This window comes from Lithobates pipiens, unplaced genomic scaffold (genome assembly GCF_037356315.1).
Source record: "Lithobates pipiens isolate NorthernLeopardFrog02 unplaced genomic scaffold, aLitPip1_a1.2 Scaffold_23, whole genome shotgun sequence".
In the NCBI taxonomy this organism is placed as follows: Eukaryota; Metazoa; Chordata; class Amphibia; order Anura; family Ranidae; genus Lithobates; species Lithobates pipiens.
In genome coordinates, this window is record NW_027507785.1 from 8,772,134 (window position 1) to 8,799,341 (window position 27,208).

General features: G+C 42.9%; 1 protein-coding gene across 4 annotated transcripts in view; it reads left to right on the forward strand.

Annotated features, from left to right (window-relative positions):
- The window catches only part of LOC143927183 (beta-arrestin-1), a 276,266-nt gene extending 256,092 nt beyond the window's left edge, over positions 1-20,174 (forward strand). For all 4 annotated transcript variants that reach the window (XM_077451156.1, XM_077451157.1, XM_077451154.1 and 1 more), the window contains 3 exons: positions 65-135; positions 4,197-4,248; positions 11,279-20,174. In XM_077451156.1, coding sequence (XP_077307282.1) covers positions 65-135; positions 4,197-4,248; positions 11,279-11,390 — 235 coding nt within the window. In that variant the 3' untranslated portion in view covers positions 11,391-20,174. The remainder of the gene's footprint in view (positions 1-64; positions 136-4,196; positions 4,249-11,278) is intronic.
- Positions 20,175-27,208: the final 7,034 nt, after the last annotated feature.

Consider the following 27,208-nt stretch of genomic DNA (forward strand, 5'->3'; position numbering starts at 1 on the left):
CACTTCAGACATTACGATCAAGAACATTGTGTCTCTAATGCTATTTTCTTTGTTTTTGATGTAGTGATGTTGCTGTAGAGCTCCCTTTCACTTTGATGCATCCAAAACCCAAGGAGGAACCTCTGCATAGAGATGGTAAGGACCTTTAGACAACGTGTGATTCCCTAACCCAAACTGTTTCTTTTTAGTTTTGGCTACAGTAGGGAATGATTGGAGCTCCTGTCTGCTTGGGAGATCTCCTTTATTTCCTGTCTCAGGGACACAACAGGAAGTCAGTGTGAGTCTCCAGAAGTGAGACGAATCCCCACTTCTTTTCCTGAAACTCGTAGTTTCATAGTTAGTAAGGTTGAATAAAGACACCAGTCCATCCAGTTCAACCTGAGTGAGTGTCTACAATTGTCCCCATCCCTGTACATTGCACGCTCATGTCTGTCCCTACCCTCAAGGAGCCCACAATCCAAGTTCCCCATTCATATACTAGGGCCAATTTTGGACGGAAGCCAATTAACCTACCTGCAAGTCTTTTGGATTTTGATGTGGAACTCCTTTCCACATCAAAAGGTTTTCAATCTGTTTCTGTTCTGGTGAAGTTTCATATTCTCCTGAATATATGTCATGGAAGGCGAATCCGTTCCGACTAGGGGCAGACTGTTTGACCAGGGTTTGGCTAAAGCAGCTGGGCTGGTTGGTAGACCACAGAGGTAACACACAGACGCAAAGGGCACTGCAGAGACTTTCTACCCAATTTCACTAAAGGATAGGTGCTGCAAAGATAAGAGCCCTTAGAAGGGCTGAGGCTAAGGAGCCACCTGGTCTTCACTAGAGTACCCAACAAGAGGTGAAGGGTTGTGCTGCTGATGACTCCCATATACAGTGTATAGATGAGCAGGGGCGTAACTATAGGGGGTGCAGCAGTTGCGACCGCAACTGGGCCCTGTGCTGCAGGGGGCCCATGCTGCCCCCTCTACATATAGCCGGCAGCAGCATAGGCAGCTAGGGGTACCAGTGCACCATGCACATGGGTGGCTGGAGGTGGAGGGTGACTAGCAGATCGACTATTGCATTGGCTGCTCTTTACATGTGCATTCCCCGCATGACCTGTGTCCTCGGCCGGCTCCTCAGAGTACCCCTCTCCTGCTCCATGCATTGCCGCTCAGTCCGATGTCTGTTCTCCCCAGCCAGAGTCCTGCCCCCCTCGTGTCCGGCCCACACTGCACTGCATAGTTCTCCCGGGTAAACAAACTTTAAGCACACATATGCAGTGCAGCCCTATGAGAGCTCCCTGGAGGACACTGCAGGCTTGTCTGCCAGCCCCCCTCCTCCCCCGTCATACACAGATGATGAAAGGTCTTTCTGGGAGATATGCTGATCACCCGTCCAGCATACTGGATGGAGCCCAGGCCAACATGGAGTGCGCGGCCTACAGCTTGGTCATGGTGAGTGAAAGGACCCTATCCCCCACACACCATTACATACCCCTTCCATCTCCCCCTGGAGACAGGGGCCCCTTCTCACGTGAGGACAGGGACCCCTTCTCACCTGGGGGCAGTAACTTCATCTGCCCTGGAGAAAAGGACCTCATCTCTTCTGGGGACGGGGACCGCATCCTGCCTAGGGACAGTCCCCCAATGGGGCACCTAAAAAAAAAAAAAAAAAACACTGATGCCAGTGGTGGAACTAAAGGGCTCACAAAGGTCATACCTGTGACCATGCCCTGGAGTTCCACCTCGTAGGGAAGGGCCCTGGCTGGGGTTCAGGGGGGCCCTTTATGGTTTCTTGCATCGGGGCCCTGAAGGTTCTAGATACGCCACTGTAGATAAGTCTCTTTCTGGGCTCACTAGGGATCATAGCAACAAGTCTTGTAGCACTGGGATACTTGAAGGAGAAGTCTGAAGAGTACAGGAGACGCACAAGTAAAGGGAAACTGGATGCAGAATGGAATGCTCAGAGGATCACATAGGTGCTGTGATGCAAGTTGCTGGCTGGAACACAGGGAACCACACAGCAGGTACTGGTTCCAGGTTGCTGGCTACATAGAGGCAAAGAGGATTACAGGAAGCAGGAACACTGGGAACATTGAGAAACACGGGGGACACAGAGGATCACTGGAGACATGTTCAAGAAATTACTAGGAGACTATTGCGTACCTGGTGAAGACGGCTATGTTGTAGAGGCCTCTCTTGCACCTCCTGCCCAACACTCATGAAGGTGGAGGCAGATATTGTGAGGACAAGGAGTGGCATGAGTGCCAGTGTAGCTGGCTGGTGATGTATACTCTGTAGGTGGGTAGAGCTGATAGTCTCAATCCACAGAACAGGCTGCAGGAAAGGAGAAGCTTGGCACCAAAGCAAGAGATGAATGCAGGACCAGGAGACGGGCAGTAGTCAGAAACAACCGGGTAGCAAGGGACCAAATCAGCAGGCAAAGCAAGTCCAGAAGTCAGACCAAGGTCAGTAAAAGCCAGGCAAAGCAGTATAATATCAGCAGGCAGTTTAAGTCCAGTAAACAGGCCAGGGTCAGAGTAATCAAGTAAACAGAGTTGAAGCAGTAGCGAAGTCCAGAGGCAAGCTAGGTCATGCACAGGTAATTAGGTACAGCAGATTAGGTCTCAGGAACAAGCTGAAAACCATTCAGCAACTGCTCATAGTAATAGACCATGCTAATTGTGCATGCTAATTGGTATGCTCACGTGTACTGTGTAACTGGCACAGTATATCTAACATTGCCCCTTCATCCGACCCTTTGGGAAAAAGCCTGACCATGGATTAGCTGAAGCGTCGGTTGCCGTTGATTGACAACATGCTAAAGTGGGAGAAGACCTGTTGCTGGATTGTGGAGCAATATACATGCATGCAATCAAACACCAAATATTTCCCTTTGCAGTATTATTTAAAATGAACCAATGTTCTCCTTATGAATGCAGTTTTTACATTTTAGAATATGTTTAAATATTAACTAACAGATTGTGTATATTGTTCTGAATGTATTTCCTTTCCTCCTCAGTCCATGGTGGTTTGTGCAATATATTAAGCTGTGTTTTCCAAACGTCTAGTAAAGGGAAGGAAAGATAATACACCAAATTCATATTTTTGCTGCTCATCTGACCCTGTTTTAGAGATCAGTTGCCTTCATGGTAACTTAAAATTTTATGACTTGTGTGTGTGAATGTTGTGTGTGAATATTATGCTGTTTTGTCTTTTCTATACACTTTTGGAATACAGGCGTGGAATTGTATGAATGAGACTTTCTATATCCTTCTTCTCTAGAGGGTTCACCAGTCACCACAAACTCCTCTCAATCACAGCTTGTCATCTAGATGTAGACTTACGGATGAAAAATGATATTAGTACTGTGTTGTATCATGTAAGCATAGTACCATGGGGCTGTAATGGGGTCAATGCACACTCCTATTAAGTGTTGACCTCAGTGGTTTCAAATGAATCTGCGAGAATCAGACTAGTGCTGCTCATCTGACAACTGCAGAATGTTTGGAGTTTAAGTGATTCCCTTTACTGGATAACTTTAGTTATTAAAGATGCAAGTTTTTGTGATAACTCGGAGTATACCTGATAAAGCGATCTAATTTATCCCACAGCGTTTGCATCTTTAATAAATCAAGTTAGCCTAAAAATGGGAATACCTAAACTCCAAACTTTCTGCAGAGGCAAAATGAGCATCACTAGTCTGATTCTCATTGGTTAAAGTGAAACCACTGATGTTGATGCTTTATTGGGGTATGTGTTTACCCCATTACAACTCCAGCAGAAAGATTTACTTATCATTGTACAAACTAGGGTGATATTGCCCTTTTAAATGCTAGTCATGCATAGATCAGAATAAATGCATTGCTATGCCACTTTTTAAAAAATAAGTATTTACCAACTATGTCTAACCCCAGCTTAAAACGGATGAATGCTAGAGGGGTAACATCACCAAGATCTGGCTCAGATATCATATATGTTCTAGATATGGTGTCTGTAAAGGTATAGCGACATAGTACAAGGCCAAAATACCAATAAATCTTTAGTTTAACCATTGACCAGGATGTGGAGAGTAACCAAAATGCTTGATTGGGTTCCAATCCTTCACCATGTTATTAAAAAAACAAAACATTAATCTTTTGTTTCCTTTACAGGGGTATTCCATGTTTGAGTTTTCACAGGGACTTTAACGTTAACAACTTTTTTTTTTTTTAGTTCCAGAGAACGAAGCGCCTATAGATACAAATCTGATAGAGTTTGATACAAAGTAAGCGGGACGTGCCTGATTGTCGATGCTGAGTGATCTCTATTAACTAACTGACTGACTTCATTCCCCGATGCGGGTGCTGCTTGTGTCTTACTAACGCATGTCTTGTCTGATAATTTTTATTTTTGCATGGCTTCCACGCTTCTCTGCATGCACATAGAGAAGGGAAAAACAAAGTAAGAGTTTTTTTTTTTTTTTTATGTGCAAAATGCTATTTCCTCGCATTCTAGGCTGTTTTATTCTTTACAACATCCCAAATGTCTAATGAAAAAAATGAAACATTATCAATGTTAAAAAAAAAATTATGTACCACTGGATTTATTATGTGTTAAATATTTGGTGTTATTTTATCTTAAAGGAGAATCCATACCTATTATATATACACTCACTGAGCAGTCTGTTAGCCCTTGTACACACGGTCTTGTGTTGCATACACACAGTCGGACAAAGTCGGACAAAGTTGTCAGAAAATCCGATCGTACGTAACGTGATGACGTTATTTCGTTACGACGGGACTACGTTCAGGCTAGTAGCCAATAGCTTTGGTCTAGGAATTTGATCTGAGCATGCGTGGCACTTTGTCCGATTGGAATTCTCTACACACAATCGGACAAAGTCCGATCGGATCATGTTGTCGGAAAGTTTTATAGCCCAGCTCTAAAACTTTGTCCGTCGGATATTCAGACGGAAACAGTCCGATGGAGCCCACACACAGTTGGATTATCCGACAACACAGTCCAATCGGACATTTTCCGTCGGAATGTCCGACCGTGTGTACAAGGGCTTAGGAGCACTATACTAATACTGGGTCAGGCTTGCCTTAAATCTTTGTGGCATGGATTCCATATTCCACAAACATTTTTTGGGTCTATGTTGAAATTGTTGCATCCAAATTCTGAAAATATATCATCTCTCATTCTACCACATCCTATGGTGTTCTACTGAATTCAGGTTCTGTGAATGGTGTACCATCTGTGTTCCTCAGCAGAAATGGAGATCCATCATTCTTCAAGCTTCATTGTTCCAGTTTGTCCAGTTTTAGTGATTCTCTGCCCACTGCAGCCTCAGCTTTCTGTTTTTGTTGGACAGGAACCCAACATGGTCTTCTACTGTTGTAGTTTATCCTCCTCATGGTTCCATTATTTAATGAAGTCATTCTCCTCAAGGTTCCATGTGTTGAGGTGGTCATCCTCCTCAAGGTTCCATGTGTTGAGGAGGTCTTCCTCTTCAAGGTTCCATGTGTTGAGGAAGTCTTCCTTCCGAAGGTTCCATGTATTGAGGCGGTCATCCTCCTCAATGTTCCATGTGTTGAAGAGGTCTTCCTCCTCAAGGTTCCATGTGTTGAGGAAGTCCTCCTCATCGTTCCATTATTTAACAAAGTCATTCTCCTCAAGGTTCCATGTGTTGAGGTGGTCATCCTCCTCAAGGTTCCATGTGTTGAGGAGGTCTTCCTCTTCAAGGTTCCATGTGTTGAGGAGGTCTTTCTTCCAAAGGTTCCATGTATTGAGGTGGTCATCCTCCTCAATGTTCCATGTGTTGAAGAGGTCTTCCTCCTCAAGGTTCCATGTGTTGAGGAGGTCTTCCTCTTCAAGGTTCCATGTGTTGAGGAGGTCTTCCTTCTCAAGGTTCCATGTGTTGAGGTGGTGATCCTCCTCAAGTTTCCATGTGTTGAGGAGGTCTTCTCTCTCAAGGTTCCATGTGTTGAGGGGGTCTTCCTTCTAAAGGTTCCATGTGTTGAGAAGGTCATCCTTGTCAAGTTTCCATGTGCTGAGAAGGTCACCCTCCTCAGGTTTCTACAGTGCCTTGAAAAAGCATTTATATCCCTTGAAATTTTCCACAAGGTTGGACATCCTAAGATGGTTTTCTGCTCATCACAGTTGTAAAGAAAGTTGATCTGAGTTCCAGCCTTTCTGTGTACTCTCATTTGTCTGGCCGTTCTCTACCTCCCTCATCAATATGGAGTGTCAGTTCAAAGAACTGATGCCCACTGAATAGTTTTGAATTTTTTAGAGTACACTATAACCCATAACCCCCTTCACTGGAATGTCCAAATCATTACCAGGACTATTAGGTACCAGAATGACTTCAAAGATGTCCATTCCATATGGAAATTTAGTAAATGAACAGCTGAAAGAAAACCATCGGGATTATATCATATTTATTCCTTTTCAAATTGAAAGTTACAAATGGAAAATTACAAAATATACAAATTATAGCTACAACTAGTGCCCTTGTCAGCCTTGATGTCCTTCTTTGTAAAATATTATACAAACATGGAACGAAGATCCAGCTACTCACAATGTTACTCGCATGTCAACTGATAGGGTTCTACTTATAAGCCCTTGTACACACGGTCGGACATTCTGACAACCAAATCCGTTGGATTTTGTCAGACGGATTTTGTCCGACGGATTTTGTCCGAAACTGTTGCATACACACGATTGGACAAAGTTGTCGGAAAATCCGATTGTACATAACGTGATGACGTTTTTTCGTTAAGACAGGACTACGTTCAGGCTAGTAGCCAATAGCTTTGGTCTATTGATCTGAGCATGCGTGGCACTTTGTCCATCGGAGTAGGCTACACATAATCGGAGTATGTCCGATCGGAGCATTTTGTCGGAAAATTTTACCGGCAAGTTGGAAAAGTTGGTCCGTCGGATATTCCGACGGAAACAGTCCGATGGAGACCACACACAGTCGGAATATCCGACAACACGGTCCAATAGGACACATTCCATCGGAATCTCCGACCGTGTGTACAAGGGCTAAAACGTTTGCTGAGACATTCGCGATAGATCCACGCAACGTGTCTAATATGTTTATGATCATCAGCCCCATCCAGTGGCCATAATGCCGTATTTTCCTGATTGAGGTATTTCAGTTAAATGCTGCATTATGACCACTAGATGGAGCTGAAAATCATAGGAAATAAACTTATTAGACACATTACGGGGATAATTTGGTTATTCATGATGGCTGTGCCAATGTTGAGCAATTTTTTTTTTTTTATAAGTAGGCCCCATAGAGTCGATTTCTGCACTTGATTTTAGAGGGTAATAATGCCAAGCATCCCAGTTTAATGTTTAATTTTTATTATTTAGAAATTCAGTCCTAAACCCCCATCCTGGGTGTTGTCACCCTGTTGACAGGAGATGCTGGCACTGGAAGATTGGCCAGTGCCTGAATCTCATTGATGGCAGGGAGGTGGGTGGGCTGTGCCAGGCTTTGTAATTGAAGGCCTAGTGAGCACATCTGGGATCTACTGAAAAAGGCATTCTGGGCCCACCTAGGGCACCATAAGACTCTAACCTCTGATATTTATCATTTTTTGTTCCATCTAGATTACCCTAAGGGCCCCATTCACACCTGAACATTTTGTGAATTTGCGCAACATCACCCATTTTTGCGTGTATTTATGAAACATGGGGAAAACGCATGTCACACTTGCGGTGCCAATCATTGTTATTGGCATTCAAAATACGGCAAGCAGACCTGCGTTTTTCTGCTAGCGGGAACATGTACTTCGAAAAAGTCAGGAAACAACGCCCAAAAAGCTACTTTGGCTCGTTTGCTGAGGGTAGGGTAACCTATTGAAATGAATCAGCTGAAACAGATGGGACAGCGCTGCAACCTCCGCTGCAATATATAGCTCCCAATGCCCGGTGCTCAGGCTAAAAGGTCTCCGATAACCTTCAATGCAGAACAGTCTACAAGAAAACCATGGAACCACAGTACGGTCAGCATATATGGTCATCCTTTCTAATTATAGTGGAATACAGCCAAATAAAAATCCAATGTGTTTCGTTAGGCCCCAATCATGGCTACCGTATAAGTATCACAATCCCTTTAAATAATGATCAAAAAAAAATCACATGATCCAGTAAAAAGTCACATCCCCCCCCCCCCCGTTTTTGTTCCGTTCACTCTTCATAAAAGTATCACAATCACCATAAATAGTGATCAAAAAATCACATGATTCAGGACTTTTACTGGATCATGTGATTTTTTTTAGATTTTTTTTAGATTTTTTTTTATTTAATCGTGATTTTTTTTTGATTTTTTAAAAAAAAAAAATTTAATTTAATCATGTGATTTTTTTATTTTATTTAATCATGTGATTTTTTTTATGTAATCATGTAATTACATTTTTTTTTATTTTAATCGTAATTTTTCTAATAATTCCTAAAAAAAAATCACATGATTCAGGTAAAGTCAACTGAACAAAAATGGGGAAGGGGAAATGTATTTTTGACTTTTACTGAATCATGTGATTTTTTTGATAATTATTTATGGTGATTGTGATACTTATGGCTGCAGAAGAGTGAACCGAACAAAAATGGGGAAGGGAAAGAAAAATGTGACTTTTACTGGATCGTGTGATTTATTTATTTTTTTTATCATTATTTATAGTGATTGTGATACTTTTATGGTAGCCATGATTGCGGCCTAACGGCCGAAACGCGTTGTATTTTTCTTTGGATGTATTCCACTATAATTAATAAAGGATGACCGTATATGCTGGTGGTGGGAAATGAATGAGCTCCCCTATGTGTGTGCCGGTCATTCATTCCCCATAAAAAAGCCGGCACCACAGTACTGTCAGCATATACGGTCATCCTTTATTAATTATAATCCAAAAATTGAATGCCTTTTGTCCATTAGGCTCTAATCATGGCTACCATAAAAGTATCGCAATCAAAAATAATGATCATAAAATCACATGATCCAGGGAAAGTCACCCGAACAAAAAAATGGATTTTACTTTTATTGGATGTGATTATTTAAATTGATTGTGATACTGTTATGGTAGCCATGATTAGGGCCTAATGAACGAAACATGTTGGGGTTTATTTCGTGGCTGTATTCCACTGTAGTTAATAAAGGATTACCTTAGGTGCTGACTGTACTGTGGCGAGAAATGAATGAGCTTCCTTATGTGTGTGGTGCTCATTCATTTCCCAAGAAAAAGCTGGCACCACAGTAAGGTCAGCATATACGGTCATCCTTTATTAATTACAGTAGAATACAAATGAAAATCCAATGCGTTTTTGACCGTTAGGCCCAATCGTGGCTACCATAAAAGTATAAATAATGAAAAAAGCTGGCACCACAGCATATATGATCATCCTTTATTAATTATAGTGAAATACAGCCGAATAAAACCCCAACATGTTTCGGCCATTAGGCCCTAATCATGGTTACCATAAAAGTATCACAATTACTATAAATAATGATCAAAAAAATCACATGATCCAGGAAAAGTCAGCTGAACAAAAAATGGGGAAGGGAAAAAAATGTGACTTTTCTTGGATCGTGTGATTATTTGATCATTATATATAAATCACATGATCCAGGAAAAGTCATCTGAACAAAAAAATGGGGAAGGGAAAAAAAATGTGACTCTTCTTGGATCGTGTGATTATTTGATCATTATATATAAATCACATGATCCAGGAAAAGTAATCTGAACAAAAAATGGGGAAGGGAAAAAAATTTGACTTTTTTTGGATCGTGTGATTATTTGATCATTATTTATAGTGATCGTGATACTTTTATGGTAACCCTGATTAGGGCCTAATGGCCGAAACACGTTGGGGTTTTATTTGGCTGTATTTCACTATAATTAAATGACCGTATATGCTGTGGTGCCAGCCTTTTTCATGGGAAATTAATCAGCTGCCCTATGTGTGTGGCACGAAAAATGCCATAAAATCATAAATAATGATCAAAAGAATCACACGATCCAGGAAAAGTCACCTGAACAAAAAATGGGGAAGGGAACATTTTTGACTTATCCAGGATCAAAGTCCACTTTTTTTTCCCTTCCCCATTCTTTTGTTCAGGTGACTTTTCCTGGATCATGTAATTCTTTTGATCATTATTTATAGCGATTGTGATACTTTTATGGTAGCCCTGATTAGGGTCTAACGGCCGAAACACGTTGGATTTTTATTCGGCTCTATTCCACTATAATTAATATAGAATGACCATATATGCTGGCGGTGGGAAATAAATAAACTGCCCTATGTGTGTGGCGCTTATTCATTTCCCATGAAAAAGCTGGCACCACCGTACAGTCAGCATATACAGTCATCCTCAGGGGCGGACTGACCATTTGGCCACTCGGGCACTGCCCGAGGGCCCCCGTGCCACTAGGGGGCCCCATCAGGGTTGCCAGCCTCAATAAAACCAGGGACAGTATGTAAAAATCTGTGTTTTTTTTTTTACATCTGTCTCTAAAATTTCCCTTTCCGACATCCTTTTGGTCTAAACATCCAGAGATTATAGCTGCCCCACCTCTCCAGTACCTTCTCAGCCAATAGAAACATGTCTGTGTATACTGTGTGATTGTATACTGTGTGTGTGTGTGTTTATGTATCCTGTGTGGCCCCATATTTCCTGATTGCCTGGGGGGCCCCATAATCTACTATTGCCCAGGGGCCCCATGAGTTGTCAGTCCGCCCCTGGTCATCCTTTATTAATTATAGTGGAATACAGCTGAAAAAAAAAACCCCCGACGTGTTTCGCCCATTAGGCCCTAACCATTGCAAGCATAAAAGTATCAAAATCACTATTAATTATTATCAAAAAAAAAAATCACACGATCAAGAGAAAGTCACCTGAACAAAAAAACGGGGGAGGCAAAAAATTTGACATCCTTGATCAAAGTCAATTTTTTTCTCTTCCCCCGTTTTCTGTTCAGGTGACTTTTTCCTGGATCATGTGATTGTGATACTTTTATGGTAGCCATGATTATGGCCTAATGAACGAAACGCGTTGGATTTTTTATTTTTTTTTATCCACCTGTATTCCACTATAAACAGTAAAGGATGACCTTATATGCTGTGGTGCCAGCTTTTTTTTCATGGGAAATTATTAAGCTGCCTTTATGTGCGTGGCACAAAAAAATGCAAAAGAAAAAAAAAAAAGTTACGCAAAAATTGTACGTTCACAAAATGCTCTGGCATGCTCTTATGCATTTAAGTCCCCAACTGACTTTCCCCCCCTTTTTTTTTTTCCCCCCCAGCGATGACGATATTGTTTTCGAAGACTTTGCCCGTCAAAGACTGAAAGGGATGAAAGACGACAAAGAGGAGGAAGACGAGGGGACGAACTCCCCTTCAACGAATGACAGATAAGAAGCCTCCCGCGCCGCGACCTCCTCACCGTGTAAAACTCGTGGATCGGGGCTTCTTTTGTTCTACTCCAAAGAAGCCCGACCATAACATTGATTCGGCAGCCCTTATAATCTTACAGCTGTGCCATAACCGTCACCGTGCATCGTACTCCCCTTCTCCAGTTCCGGCTACACTTATCTTACACGCACACACACACACAAACGAAAAAGAAAAAAAATATTCTAAAATTAAAATCGTACAATCATGGTCTGTGCATCAACTTACAGTACGTAAGGAGTTCTTGTAGCACTTTTGTATTAATCAAGTCTTTTATGCATTTTGTATAAATCCGGTAGTATCATATAAGTATTTGTTACACAAAAAAAAAAAAGAATTCTATAAATTCCGTGGTTTCAGAAAACAAAAGCAACATGTATTTTGTAAAAAAAAAAAGAGACAAAAAGAATAATTCCTTCTTACTACTGTAGGATGTTTCTAGAACTTCAGAGATGGGGAGGGCACTAGATGGACATCCTGGGGTTCATGTAGGAGCCAGAACAAGAGGTCTGTCTACAGCGGGTAGAACACGAACGTATCCGTCCTGCGTCAGAAAATATTTCCATGTAACCGTTTAAGTGTTTTCCGCTTTAAAGACTGACTTAGATCTGACCGGGTCGTGAAAACGCCCGGGGGAGGGGACGGAAATTACAGATTTCCAACTTTTGAGTCAACTTTTTTTTTTTTTTGGTTTTGGGCAAACTGTGAAAATGTTTATTTTATAGATTCCGAATCATTTTCATCGCGACTGCAGATTACAAAATTTTATGTTTTTTATCGTTCTGGAAACGTTTGAAATTGACTTCATGGAAGGAAACTTAGTAGGACATTATCCTGCAACTTTTTGACATAACAGGAAGTCATCCATGAATGTTTTTTTTTTTTTGTTGTCATTGGGTACTAGAATTGCTTCATTCTATGGCCTTTTAGAGATTAACAGAACCTACCTACTCTATACTCAGATATACGATGAATAGATGTGCGTTTGTTGTTTTAGAAATCATTCATTCATGCTGGGAACGTTGGATCTTTTTCGTGCTTAAAGTGCATTTCTAGGCATCACCCAATCTCAACCTCCACCTAGACCTCTACATCATGTCCCGGTGTTCTGGCAGATAGTGTCCTGCCATCATATAGTGTCAGAAGCTTCGGAAAATCTCCGAAGATGAATGGCGCCTGCGCCGTGAGTGAAGGTGGTAGCCCCACCATCCAAGCGGACATAGGGTTCGGAAAATGAGAGGGCCCCTCGCGGGCGAGCTTCGCTCGCCACACTTCGGGCTCGGCCTCGCTGCGCTCGGCTCTTTTATATTCCTACTCTATGTCCACTTGGATGGTGGGGCTAGAACCTGGACTCACGGCGCAGGCGCCGTTCATCCTCGGCTATTTTCGGAATCTGTGTTGCGGTGTACTGCGCATTCGCAGTACACAGCGGACACTATCCGATGGGGGACTCTATATGATAGGACACCGGCTTAAATTTTTTCAGTTCCTTTGTTCCTGTAGCAGTAAACAACTTTTATTACTCTCTCTGTGACATCATCACCAGACTTGGGAGGTTAGTTCCTCACACATGTGATATGCAGGAGGTGGGGGGGGGGGGGGGGGTGGATCACCAGCCAGCCGACTTTTTAAAAACAAATATATATTGTCCCGACTCCCAACAGCAAAACAAAATAGCTTCCCTCAGCGTATCAAACAAAAACAAGTCCAAACCTTGGGTGCACAAAAATAATAATTGGCTCACCTCCAGTATAAACAAGTCCAACAACAGTGTTTAAAGTCCCCGCCTGCCTTGGGGTCCAGACAGGGGCCACATGAGCTCAGAAACATGGTCTCAGCAACAAACAAGTCCACAATCCTTTCACGGCAGTGTCCTGTTCTCCTCAACACCTCACAGACACCTGCTGGCTGCTTACAGCTCTTTTAAGCATTTGCTTGCAGGTGGGTTACCCTTTTCAGTCCACATATTCAGGGTTGGAGGCTTTTTCCCACCCCAAAATCTCTCAGAGTCTCGAAATTCCAGGGCCCATGTCGGGTTAGGGCTGGACTGACTGGATCAGTATCAAGTCATTGTTAGGTGGCTACGTGGGCAATGAGAAGCAAAACCACTTCTAGTGGATTGATCCCAATGGTGGATCATGGTGGTGGACCCCCTTGGGGGGCTTAGTCTGCTGCCTTTCTGATACAACCGCGTGCTAGTTTCAGCAACAAAACATGGGCGAGAAGGAAAGAGCACCCGGCGTCCAGAAAGAAAATCAATTCTTGGTGTTGGGTTCACTAAATTTTTATTGAAAGCCTTGGCTTGATGTTCATGTTTCACCCTTTCAATAACCATTTTGTGAACCCTACACCAAGAGTTGTATTTTTCTGGACACCGGGCGCTCCTTCGCTCTCTCTCACTCAAGGGTCCCATTTCAAGATTTTCCAATCCAGAGAAAACTGTTAATCGGATCCAGATCACCCCAGAACCCTTTAGGATGAGAATCCCTGCGCACTTCAAAAATGTCTCTTATCATCTCCCTTAAAGCGGCCACAACCCAAATAATGGGGACACATACAATGTCTGCTGTTTAAGACCTATGCCTGGGGTCCTACACACACACCTATTCACAAGTGAATGTATAGTATAAGAAAGATCAGGGAGGGGGGGTTGCATCCGGGGTGGGAATCCACAGTATATATGATAGATGACATAATCACGCCCCAGTGCAGTTTAGATTTACCAAAAAGGTATATATTGTACAAAAGTAGTCAGGGATATAACATACCATATTTATACATACAGTAGTAACAATGAGGTATAAGATACAAAATAGCAAAGAACGATTCAGATACAAAGAACAGTAATGAAGCGTAAAAAAAGACGATGGCCCAAAAAGTTAGGCAGATGGTGGGACAAAATCGAGGGCCAAACATCTATGATTTTTTGGGGTCTCAATTTTGTCTCAACGCCTAACTGATTTACCTTTTGGACCAACGTTTTTGGTGTGCTTTATTACTATCCTTTGTATCTGATACGTTATTTGCTTCTGTTTTGTGTCTCACGCTTCACTGCTACTATGTATACACATGATACTTTGTATATGTTTATTATCCTGGACTACTTTTGCACAATACATAATTAATTTGGTGCATCTAACCTGTAGTGAGTATGCAAACATTATCCGTGATATGAATCTTGAGGTCTTTTTGATGTAGGTATGACACCAGAACTACATCTCCCAAAAGCTTTTTTTCCCTACAAATAGTGTGTGGAACTAAAAGCATTGTTTTTCTCTGAATGAAATCAATGTAGTTATGTGGAGGGGCGACCGGGGGGGGGGGGGGGGGGGGGTTGGCAGGGCTGGCAATGCAATTGGGACTTCAATATATAATTTATTTGATGCATCTAACCTGTAGTGGGTATGAAAGCATTATCCGTGATATGAATCTTGAGGTCTTTTTTGATGTAGGTATGACACCAGAACTACATCTCCCAAAAGCTTTTTCCCTACAAATAGTGTGTGGAACTAAAAGCATTGTTTTTCTCTGAATGAAATCAATGTAGTTATGTGGAGGGGTGACCAGGAGGGGTTGGCAGGGCTGGCAATGCCAATTGGGACTTCAATATATATTTTATTTGGTGCATCTAACCTGTAGTGGGTATAAAAGTTTTATCCGTGATATGAATCTTGAGGTCCTTTTGATGTAGGTATGACACCAGAACTACATCTCCCAAAAGCTTTTTTTCCCTACAAATAGTGTGTGGAACTAAAAGCATTGTTTTTCTCTGAATGAAATCAATGTAGTTATGTGGAGGGGGACCAGGAGGGGTTGGCAGGGCTGGCAATGCCAATTGGGACTTCAATATATAACTTATTTGGTGCATCTAACCTGTAGTGAGTATGCAAACATTATCCGTGATATGAATCTTGAGGTCCTTTTGATGTAGGTATGACACCAGAACTACATCTCCCAAAAGCCTTTTCCCTACAAATAGTGTGTGGAACTAAAAGCATTGTTTTTCTCCGAATGAAATCAATGTTGTTATGTGGAGGGGGACCAGGAGGGGTTGGCAGGGCTGGCAATGCCAATTGGGACTTCAATATATAACTTATTTGGTGCATCTAACCTGTAGTGGGTATGAAAGCATTATCCGTGATATGAATCTTAAGGTCCTTTTGATGTAGGTATGACACCAGAACTACATCTCCCAAAAGCTTTTTCCCTACAAATAGTGCGTGGAACTTGGGGTAAAAGCATTGTTTTTCTCTGAATGAAATCAATGTAGTTATGTGGAGGGGTGACCAGGAGGGGTTGGCAGGGCTGGCAACACCAATTGGGACTTCGGTGCAGCAGAGGCATTGTGTTGTCAACCCAAACAGGAAGTGAGGAGCTCACTGGATTTCAGGGCTTTATTAAAGTATAATGTGGAACAGAATATCAAAATATTTTGGAATTCGTTTTTGCTCTAATGTTCACTTTAATGGATGCCATATTTTTATCTAGAAATTTTCCTTACTGTTGAACATACATTGATCTGGTTCAGACTAGACCTACCTCCTCCATTAATGGCTGGGCTAGACAACGTAAGGCCGCCTTTCTCAACCTTTTCAACACAGAGGAACCCTTGAAAAGAGTCTCCAGTCTCAGGGGAACCCCTGCTAAAAATTAGCAATCTACAACTCATGATACATTAGTGTGATGGTCAGTGGGAAGAGTGGTCCTTACACTTGTGGTCATCGGGAAGAATTACCTCCTTACAGATAGCTAAAAAGATCAATGGCGTCGGTGGGAACTTATCCGAGAGGCAGAAATGGCCCAGTGCTAAAGGAACCCCTAGCAACCTCTGGAGGAACCCTAGGGTTCCACGGAACCCTGGTTGAGAATCACTGACGTAAGGGTTGGAGATCGTACTGAGGAAAGAGTAAGGGTTGAATGAGGACTCCTTTAGAATATTTAGGTCAACATTGGCTGTTCTACACTTTGGAGTTCGGCTGTTGTGGAGTGGGGGATTCTTAGTATCTGCAAAAGGCAACCAAGAAGAACACATAGGCCTAAAATAGACTAAAAGACTTGTGTTCGGCTATTAATATTATTTTTATAATACAGGATTTATATAGCGCCAACAGTTTACACTGCGGTTTACAATATAAAAGGGAGAGGCAATACAGTTACAATACAATAAAATACAAGAGGATTAAGAGGGCCCTGTTTAGAAGAGCTTACAACGTAGTAGGGTGGGGCAGGTGGTACAAAACGTTGCAACTGATAGAAGTGGTAAAAGATTAGTTGGAGGTGTGATAGGCTTCCCGGAAGAGATGAGTTTTCAGGGATTGTCTGAAGGCAGCTAGTGTAGGAGCTAGCCGGACAGGTTGAGGTAGAGAGCTGCAGAGGAACCCTGGAGAAATCCTAGAGATGAGCATTAGAGTAGGTGACACGGGAGCTTGAGAGTAGGAGGTCTTGAGAGGAGCGGAGAGGACGGTTTGGTTGATATTTAGTTGTGGTGGTATTTGCTTCTTCTCATGGATCAAGAGATGAGAAAACCTGGTTGGGTTTGGTGAAGTCTTCTACTCTTGAAACTTAGAGCTGAACCCTATTGAAGTCCAACTAGTTTTTTTTTTTTTTGAGCATTTTTAAGGCTAATAGGCATGCTATTAAAAAGAGGGCATTGTGGGTTGGGCAGCACCATGGGGGACATGTACCAATGCAAAAAAAATACTGCACAGCTGGGAGAGGGTCTTAAAGGGTAATATTAAAATTACGCAAATGCACCACTGAGTGGTGTCAGCCCCCAATGACACCACCACACCCCCTGCCTCACCCCCCTTGGATCCGTCCATGCTGTAGGCTTGATTTTTTGTATACTTACCTTCAGGCTGCCATGACATGCAGAGCCCTTTCCTTTTCCTGGGTGGTGGGTGCTCCTCAGTGATGCAGAGAGCAGCTCTGATGTGATAACGCCAGTGCAGCTTCCTCCATCTTGGCATGTGGTTGCAAGGGCAGGTCCATGACGCCCCCGTTCTCACAGTATGTCCTCGGTCTTCTGTGAAGGACACCTTGTGGTGGAGCATAGGCACTGCAATGGAGACGAGGTAAGTAGTACAGTTGTTTTTTTAGACACTAGATGGGGCTCTTTTAATAGGAAAAAAGGTTTAAATTAAACTGGTGTTTTTGGGGCCCACTCTTTCTTTATGGGCCTGAGCCAGTTAAGGTTAAGAGTTAAGAGGTTAAGGTTTAAAGTTGAATGAGACCCCAGGCAGCAGACAAAGCTACACTTTTCATTTTGCAGTTGAAAGCCTTATACTGTATAATGCAATAGGGTAAGTTGTAGTTATTACCATAATGCTAATGACCACAATGCTGTCATCCCATTCCCAGACCCTCCCACCCGAGCTCAGAGGCAGGCTATCAGGGGCCTAGTGGGGTTTCTACATAATTAGAAATTGCAGATAGTCTGTTGTCTTTTAGTAGTGGGGAAGGGGATTGGCAAGGCACGGTCATTGTGCAGCACTACTAGACATGTGCAATTCGTTTTATTCCAAATTGTTTTTTTTTTTTTTACGAATTTCAATAGATTCGTTAATTCGGAAATATCCATTTAAAAAAAAATTCAGAAAACCCGAAAATTCAAAAAACTTAAATAATAACTAACTAATAATAACTTAATTTAAAATATGTTACTAAAGCGCTGATAGGCATGTAACTAACAACCTAAAAAAAAAAAAAAAAAATATATATATATATATATATATATATATATGTAAAGTGACTAAATATATAAATGAAAAATAGCTGCAGCTTTTTATAAAATGGGTTCTGACACCGCATATACAAATGAATAAATACACATAATAGTGTTCTAGATTTCAAATATACGCATATTAATAAAAAATATATTTGAAATCTAGCGCACTATTATTTGTTTTTATTAATTTTAATAATAACTTAATTATTATTAACTATTCAAATTATAGGTATTGGAATTTCCTGTCAAATTTGGCTGTTAGTGAACGTAACGAATACGAATTTATCCGAAATTCCAAATGATCCAAAAATAACGAATGCCCTATCTAAACAAATGGAACGTAATGAATTAATAATAATAAATAATAATAATACTTAAAACATTTTATTATTATTATTTATTATTAATTTGTTCCGTATTTGTTTCCGAATTAATGAATGCCGCGTCTAAACAAATAGAACCGAACAAATTAATAATTGATAATACATAATAATAATAAATAGTTTTAATTATTATTATTTATTATTATTAATTTGTTACATTCCATTTGTTTAGATGCGGCATTCATTATTTCGGAAAATTAGTAACTTTGGATAAATCCGTCTTTGGTTCCTTCACAAACAGCCAAATTTGAAAGGAAATTCCAATAGCTATAATTTAATAGTTAGTTATTCTTAGTTAGTTTTTCTTTTGAATTTTCGAATTTTCTTTCTTATTTTTGTTTTTTTCTAATTTACTTAGTTATTATTCATTTGTTTTCCTTTTGAATTTTCACATTTTCTTATTTTTCTTTTTTCGAATTTATTTAGTTATTATTAATTAGTTTTCCTTTAGAATTTTCACATTTTCTTTCTTATTTTTGGTTTTTCTAATTTATTTAGTTATTATTAGTTAGTTTTTCTTTTGAATTTTCGAAATCTTCTTTCTTATTTTTGGTTTTTCGAATTTACTTTGTTATTATTAGTTAGTTTTTCTTTTGAATTTTCGAAATTTTCTTTCTTATTTTTGGTTTTTCTAATTTACTTTGTTATTATTAGTTAGTTTTTCTTTTGAATTTTCGGATTTTCTTTCTTATTTTTGTTTTTTTTCGAATCTGGTTAGTTATCATTAGTTAGTTTTTCTTTTGAATTTTCAGATTTTCTTTCTAATTTTTGGTTTTTCGAATTTAGGAATTGCGATCATAACAAATGACCCGAAAAAAACAAACAAAAGAAAAACGAATTAAACTAAAATGAAAATCATGTCTAAGCACTTCTAAGCAGGAAATAAGACCTGTATATGTATCGAGCAAATAGTCCACCCGCATATAGATTTAAGATCGGGGACTGAACTCCGGGCAAACACATGCTATATAAATGGGAACTGTGTTACCTACCAAATGAGTTTTTCATTTCTATCCATCCACTCCTAAGATTTACACTGCTCAGCCCTGTCTGGGGACTGTATTTTTTCTCTGCTGCAGTTCAGTATAACTTACAGGTCTTGTCCCTCCCCCCACCAGCTCGTGAAACGTGAAGCAGGAGATTGATGAACTCCTCTCTAAATCACTCTGCCCTCTCCTTCAATCAGCATGCCCCTTGTTAGCGCACAAGCACTGCAGCATGCCTAATTGGCTCCTCGTGCTGCTTCTCCATGCCTCAGTGTGAGCTCTTCTGTACAGGGACTGCAGGAGGCTGACATCAGGTCACACTGTATGATGTATTAATGAGTGCAGAGCTGTATTGATTAGCGTCTTTTATATCAGATTTAATACATGAGGATATATTGCTATGATGAATGACATTTGTTTGCTTTCCCATGTGTGTGTTTGTATATATACTGTATACATTGTATCCCTGAAGATGATTTGTTGCGTCCATTGGAAGCATCATGTATCGCTCATCCTTCTCCTCCAATCACATTCCTCCGCCCCGCGCCGGGCGTTTTCCTTGTAAATATTTCACTTTGTATAAGGAATCTTCACGTTGTTACCTGTAAAAGATGTATATTTAGTAAACCTGACCAGAACTTGTGAAAACGTTCCACTTTGTCTGCGCAGTTTTTTTATATTGTTTTATTCTTTTCGCTACTTGTGTATATAAAGGGGCCGTCTCCTGATCATGTGACCACTGTAACAGCTAATCACAGTGCTCACGTGGCCTTTCTTGCCCCCCTGGGGCATGTAGACCCTATTAAGGGGCCGGTGGGTCTTTGCTGGAAGGAGTTAAAGATTTCTAGCTAAGCTAACATCCTCTATGTACTTTATATTACCGGAAAGTGTACAATTTTAGATTACGTTTTTTTTTTTCAATAGCACACCAGTGGGTCATCCACGGCTTTTTTCCCAGTTCTGTCTCCAAAAACGCCCTCTCTGTCCTGTCTAGACAAATGTTTATCAACCACCGGGCCATGGGCATCCCTCCTCCTAGCTGCAGATCCCTTAACCTCCAACAGTACCTCCCAGCTTCTATAGTGCCACTGAACCTTCCATAGTGGTCTGCAATGCCTCTCAAACTCTCATAGTGCCAACCAGGCCCCCTAAGACCCTCCAGTTCCCACAGTTCCCACCAACTTGCCATAATACCTCCCAACTCCTATAGAGAACCCATAGTGGTCCGTAGTTCCCCTCAACCTCTAATAGTGCCCCCCATGCCCCTAAGAGCCCTCAGCCCCCACAGTGTCTCCCAGCTCCTATAGTGCCACCGAACCTCCCACAGTGGTCTGCAATGCCCCTCAACCACTCATAGTGCCCCCCAGGTCCCCTAAGACCCCTCAGTTTCCACAGCGCCCATCAACCTGCCACAACGCCTCCCAGCTCCTACATTGGCACCCATAGTGATCTGCAGTTCCCCTCATCCTCTCATAGTGCCCCATGCCCTTAAGAGCTCTCAGTCTCCACAGTGTCTCCCAGCTCCCATAGTGCCACCAAACAACCCATAGTGGTCTGCAATGCCTCTCAACCTCTCATAGTGCCCACCAGGCCCTCTAAGACCCCCCTCCAGTTCCCACAATGCCCACCAAGCTGCCACAATGCCTCCCAGCACCTACAGTGCCACCAAACCTCCCATAGTTGTCCACAGTGCCCATCAATCTCTCACAGTGCCTCCAGATCCCATAGAAGCCCTCAGTCCCTACAGTTCCTCCTAGTTCCCATAGTGCCATTAAACCTGTCATAGAGGTCCACAGCACCTCTCAACTTTTCATAGTGCCATCCAGGCCCCTTAAGAGCTCCCCAGTCCCCACAATGCCCATTGCCCTGACACAATTCCTCCTAGCTCCTATTGTACCACCCAAGTGCACATAGTGGTCTTTAGTGCCCCTTAACCTCTCATAGTGCTCTTAAGAGTCCTTAGTCTCCACAGTGTCTCCCAGCTCCCATAGTGCCACCAAACATTCCATAGTGGTCTACAATGCCTCTCAAAGTGCCCACACGCCCTCTAAGCCCTTGTACACACGGCCGGAGATTCCGACGGAATGTGTCCTATCGGACCGCTTTGTCGGATATTCCTACTGTGTTTGGTCTGCATCGGACTGTTTCCGTCGGCATATCCGACGGACTAAATTTTCCAACTTGCCAGTAAAATTTTCCGACAAAATGCTCCTATCAGACATACTCCGATCATGTGTAGCCTACTCCGACGGACAAAGTGCCACGCATGCTCAGATCAAATTCCTAGACCAAAGCTATTGGCTACTAGCCTGAACGTAGTCCCGTCGTAATGAAATAACGTCATCACGTTATGTACAATCGGATTTTCCGACAACTTAGTCCGACTGTGTGTATGCAACATCACTTCCGGACCTCTTCCGGAATTAATCCGTCGGAATTACTCAGATGGATTTGGTTGTCGGAATTTCCAACCGTGTGTACAAGGGCTAAGACCCCCCAGTTCCCACAGTGCCCACCAAGCTGCCACAATGCCTCCTAGCACCTACAGTGCCACCAAACCTCCCATAGTTGTCCACAGTGCCCATCAAAATCTTACAGTGCCTCCAGATTCCATAGGAGCCCTCATTCCCTACACTGCCTCCTAGCTTCCATAGTCCCATTGAACCTGTCATAGAGGTCCACAGCACCCCTCAACTTCTCATAGTGCCATCCAGGCCCCTTAAGAGCCCCCCCCCTCCCCACAGTGCCCATTGACCTGACACAATGCCTCCTAGCTCCTATAGTACCAGCCAAGTGAACATAGTGGGTTTTAGTGCCCCATAACCTCTCATAGAGCCCCAGACCCCCTAAGAGTCCTCAGTCCCCACATAACCTCCCCCCCAACAGTGCCCCCTAGCTTGCTGCAGAGTCAACTGCTCCCCTAGTCCCACCAACCATTTTTCCTGCAAAACCTGCAGCCTGAGACCCCCAGCTCCCTCCAGACATCCCATCCCTAACCATTGCTCCCAGCTCCCTCCAAAACCTCATCCTCCTTAGGGCCACCAAGCCTGTTTTTTCAAGGGATCTTCAAGTAAGGCTGTTATTGTCCCAAAAGTTTAGGGCAGTGCTTTTCAGCTAACTGCAGATCCATTAAATTCCCACTGTGCCTCCCAGGTCCCCTTGTGCCACTCAACCACAGTGCCCTCAGCATCTTAAATTTCCATTAGGCCCCCTAGGAGTCCTCAGTCCCCACAAGGTCCCCCAGCTTGCTGCAGAGCCTAAAACCACCCTAACACCCCCTCCCTCCAGCTTGTTGCAAAGCCTCCAGCCCTCTTAGTGCCTTTAACAGTGTTCCAATTGCCTCTCAGCCCCTGCAGTGCTCTCCAGTCTTCCTTATTACCCATGCAAAGCCCCCTGTCCAGTCAAGATACCCCATTATCCACAATTCCTCTTGCTCCCTCCGGAAACCTCATCCCTTACAGGACAACCAAGTCTCCTAACCCCATCCAGATCCCCCATCCCCCAAAGTGACACATAGCCCCATCCAGAGCTCTCTGAATTATTAGTATAAACTTGTTTTTTTATTGTTGAAGCACGGAAAGTTTTGGTTGAATTTAATGGGCTCTGAACCTAATAAGGTTGAAAGCCATTGGTCTAAATCACAGGATGGCCCAATCAATGCAAGTGCGATCCCAGCACCATAATCATTCTGATCAATGAGCACATGCTCAAAGGTGGCTGAGCTTGTGGCATAGCGGGATGGAGAGAGCAATCCACTTGCTTAGGGCCTGAACATTCCCAAGCCCTCATACCTTGCAATGGTCCACCTGTCCTGTGGCCTAGACAGGACAGTGCAGGAGTTTTTGGGGACAGTCTAAGAAGTCTAAGAAGGGGCCGTGCACAGCCCACAAGTATGCCATTGAAAAGAAGCTTCATTTATCAAACCTAGCAAGGTTTTTTAATGTCCTGGGACACTGGAGTACATGGGATATTTTCATTGTAAAGGTTACCTTTAACCAAAGGCTTAACTAGAACCTTCAGAGCCATTGTGTATGAAACAATGAAGGGCCCCCCTGACCCACTGGTCCCAGGGACCTTTCCTCTGGTCTTGGGTTCCTTCCCTCTGAGCCTGAGGCCCTTCCCACTGATCCTGCAGCCCTATACACCTTTCGCTGGGCCATTTTTTTACAGTCCCACAGTGGAACCCTTTCCTGCCATCTTGGTACCCACCACTGTGACGAAACGGCAAGGTTGCAAGTTCCACCTTTGTGACCCTGGTAGTTCTGCCACTACCATTAGCTTTGGTGACATCATGCGTCCTCCTAACAATATCCAACACCAGAGCCTCGAAGAAGAGGGAGAATTCCGAGCCCCTACAAAGTGTCAGCTGGTTTATGGTTATTTGTTATGAACTAATGGCAACATTACCTCTTTCTGCCACCATGATGCAAATATGTGGCAGCAGGACAGGTGGGCCTAAACACTCTGCATATATGGGTCTGTAGGGTCTGAGATTGTGTTCTGAGACGTAGCTCTTGGTCCCTGTGATCAGGAGTCAGTAGGATGGGCTACCAATCACGTGACCACTGTGACAGCCAATCACAGTAATCACATGATTGGGGTTCCACCTCCCAGCATTAAGATCCACTTGAAGGCCCATGAGGAGGTGGCAGGAATGGGTAAAAGAGCCCTAGATCTTTGGTCTGGCATTCTCATTAGACTTTTTACACGCAGATTTTGTGTCCTTATTGCAGATTTCCCCATAGTTCCTGTCTGGCGAAAACATTTTCAGAAGGACAGGAAGTGAAGGGAAATCTCCCTAACCTCTTACCGCCCAAGAAACGCATATATGGGGTGGCAAAGAGGGCAGACATTAACACCCAAACACTACACATATGCATGTACAGCTGGTTGAGGTTTCTGATCATTACCCGCTCCCAGCAAACTGTCTGAGCTGTCATAGACAGCGCTCAGTCTATAGTCCTGATTGTCAGCAGGACAGACTCCCAATCACGTGATCAATGTGACAGCCAATTAGAGTGTCAAAAAGACAGCACTAATCCCAGAAGGAGCACACCCCTCTCCACATAAACACTAAGTTACAAAGATCAGGGCTGCAATCTAATGATGTTAACTTCTACGATTAAGCCCAATCCGGGTGAAACACGTCAAGGACGAGGACTACACAGAAGCCAATGAACGAAAACGGAATAGTTGATGTCATTAGAGTACGGCACTGACCCAATCACAGTGGTCCATCCTGCACCCTGGGACCAAACTTCAAAACCTACGGTGCTGCAACCTGATCAGACAGATCAGAAGGGGCTAAGGCTATCACCGAGCTCGACTGCGACCTCCAAATGCCGATACAGGACTCATACATTCCACAATGAAGTCGGCAACCAGAAGTCAGCAACCAATCTTGCAAAATCTTTCATTATTACATCTTCAGGAGTAAAAGGTTCCAATACAAAAACCAACATTAACGCATTTCAGCCTACAGGCCTTAATCATAGTCCACTTAAAGGTATGCCATATGTGGGCGGGAAGGGGTTAATACGGTCCCGGATAGCAGGAAAAACCAAACAGGTGTTCTAATCCATTTTCCCTCCTTCCAAAATGTATGGGGTGTATTCATTAAAAGGATTCACCTAGCTTTTAATCCTGTGAAACTATTGGCCCATTCGTTCTGTGTGAAATCAAATGTTCACCCTCTGTTTCCACTACAGGTCAAACATTACTTATTTATAACAAAATAAAGTGGCTTGGAAAAATACCACATTATATGCCCTAGATCAGGGGTCTCAAACTGGTGGCCCTCCAGCTGTTGCAAAACTACAAGTCCCATGAGGCATTGCAAGGCTGACAGTTACAAGCATGACTCCCACAGGCAGAGGCATGATGGGACTTGTAGTTTTGCAACAGCTGGAGGGCCGCCAGTTTGAGACCCCTGCCCTAGATGGAGCTGAGGATCGTGAAAAGTATTTATTTATTCAGCTCCATCTAGTGGTCATATTGTGGTATTGTCCCAAACAGCTCTATTTTTAATGAATTAATAACTTTCGACCTGTAGAGGAAATAGCAGGAGAACATTAAGATTTTCCATATTTGGACAGAATAAATGTACCTGCAGTTTTATTGGACAAATAGCTATGCAAATAGTTTTATAAACACCTGCCTAATTCTCAGCTCAGCACAGGTTCAGAGGAAACATGCAGATGGTCAATGGTTGGGATAACGATCTACACCTTTGCTCCACATCTGACACGGCAGTGAGGCAAGAGGTCAGGATGACAGGTCAAAAAGATCACCTCTGCCACGGCAGAATGTCTATGACTAGACTTATACAGCTGGTTTGGTGCTCATAGGTGGTACCAGATAACTTTGTTTCCATAATTTCACATTATCGTCCAATCACAAAAATCATAGATTGATAAAAATATATATATTTTCTGTTTCCTACAAACCTCCGAGGTGCCTTTCAAGCATCTCCATAAATGAAAGGTCAGCAGGGCTCATCGCATCAAATCTTCAAGTACACTGAACTCGTAATTTTTGATCGTACGTGTTGGAGACCAAGCTGGATTGACTGTATCGGTCGATGGTCCTGGGTGGGTGGTTATGTGGGCAGCTTGGAAGGATTCCGGCCCAATGGTGGAGACTGCTCGTAGAACCCTCTTGGGTCTTTGTCTGCTGCCTTAGCCCTTGTACACACGGTCGGAGATTCCGACGGAATGTGTCCTATCGGACCGTTTTGTCGGATATTCCGACTGTGTGTGGTCTCCATCAGACTATTTCCATCAGAATATCCGATGGACCAACTTTTCCAACTTGCCGGTAAAATTTTCCGACAAAATACTCCGATCGGACATACTCCGATCATGTGTAGCCTACTCCGACGGACAAAGTGCCACGCATGCTCAGATCAAATTCCTAGACCAAAGCTATTGGCTACTAGCCTGAACGTAGTCCCGTCGTAACGAAATAACGTCATCACGTTATGTACAATCGGATTTTCCGACAACTTTGTCCGACCGTGTGTATGCAACAGTTTCGGACAAAATCCGTCGGACAAAATCCAACGGATTTGGTTGTCAGAATGTCCGACCGTGTGTACAAGGGCTTAGAGTGGTTGTAAACCCTTTACAACCACTTTAAACTACAGGCACTGGATATCTCCTAAACCTGCACCGTTTAGGAGATATCCCTGTATTTGCATGTTCCGACGTCATGCGGCACATGCGCACTTAAGCCAACTGAAGCAATGGCAGTATGTGCCATTGCTTCAGTTGTACTGTGCCATTCGCGGCGGCTCCCGCACGCATGTGTTGGAGTGACGTCATCACGGCTCCGGCCAATCACAGCGCCGGAGCCGTGATACCCGGAAGCAAGCCCCGGGTGACATGTCGGCGGCCTGAAGGGGAGATGAGGATGGCTGTGGGGCATTCGTTCTCAGGTAAGTAATTCATAATGAGCTAGTATGCTATGCATACTAGCTCATTATGCCTTTATCTTGCAGGGTGTGTTTTTATTTTTATTTTTTGCAGGAGGGTTAACTTCCTCTTTAAGGTCGTTTCTGCATGTAAGACTGAGAAGAAATGAGGAAAGGAGGAGCGCCCAGTATCCACAAGAACTGCGAGTTTGGAAGACGCGGTTTTAATCATTTTTATTGAGAATAACAACAAGAACATCAAGCCAATGCGTTTT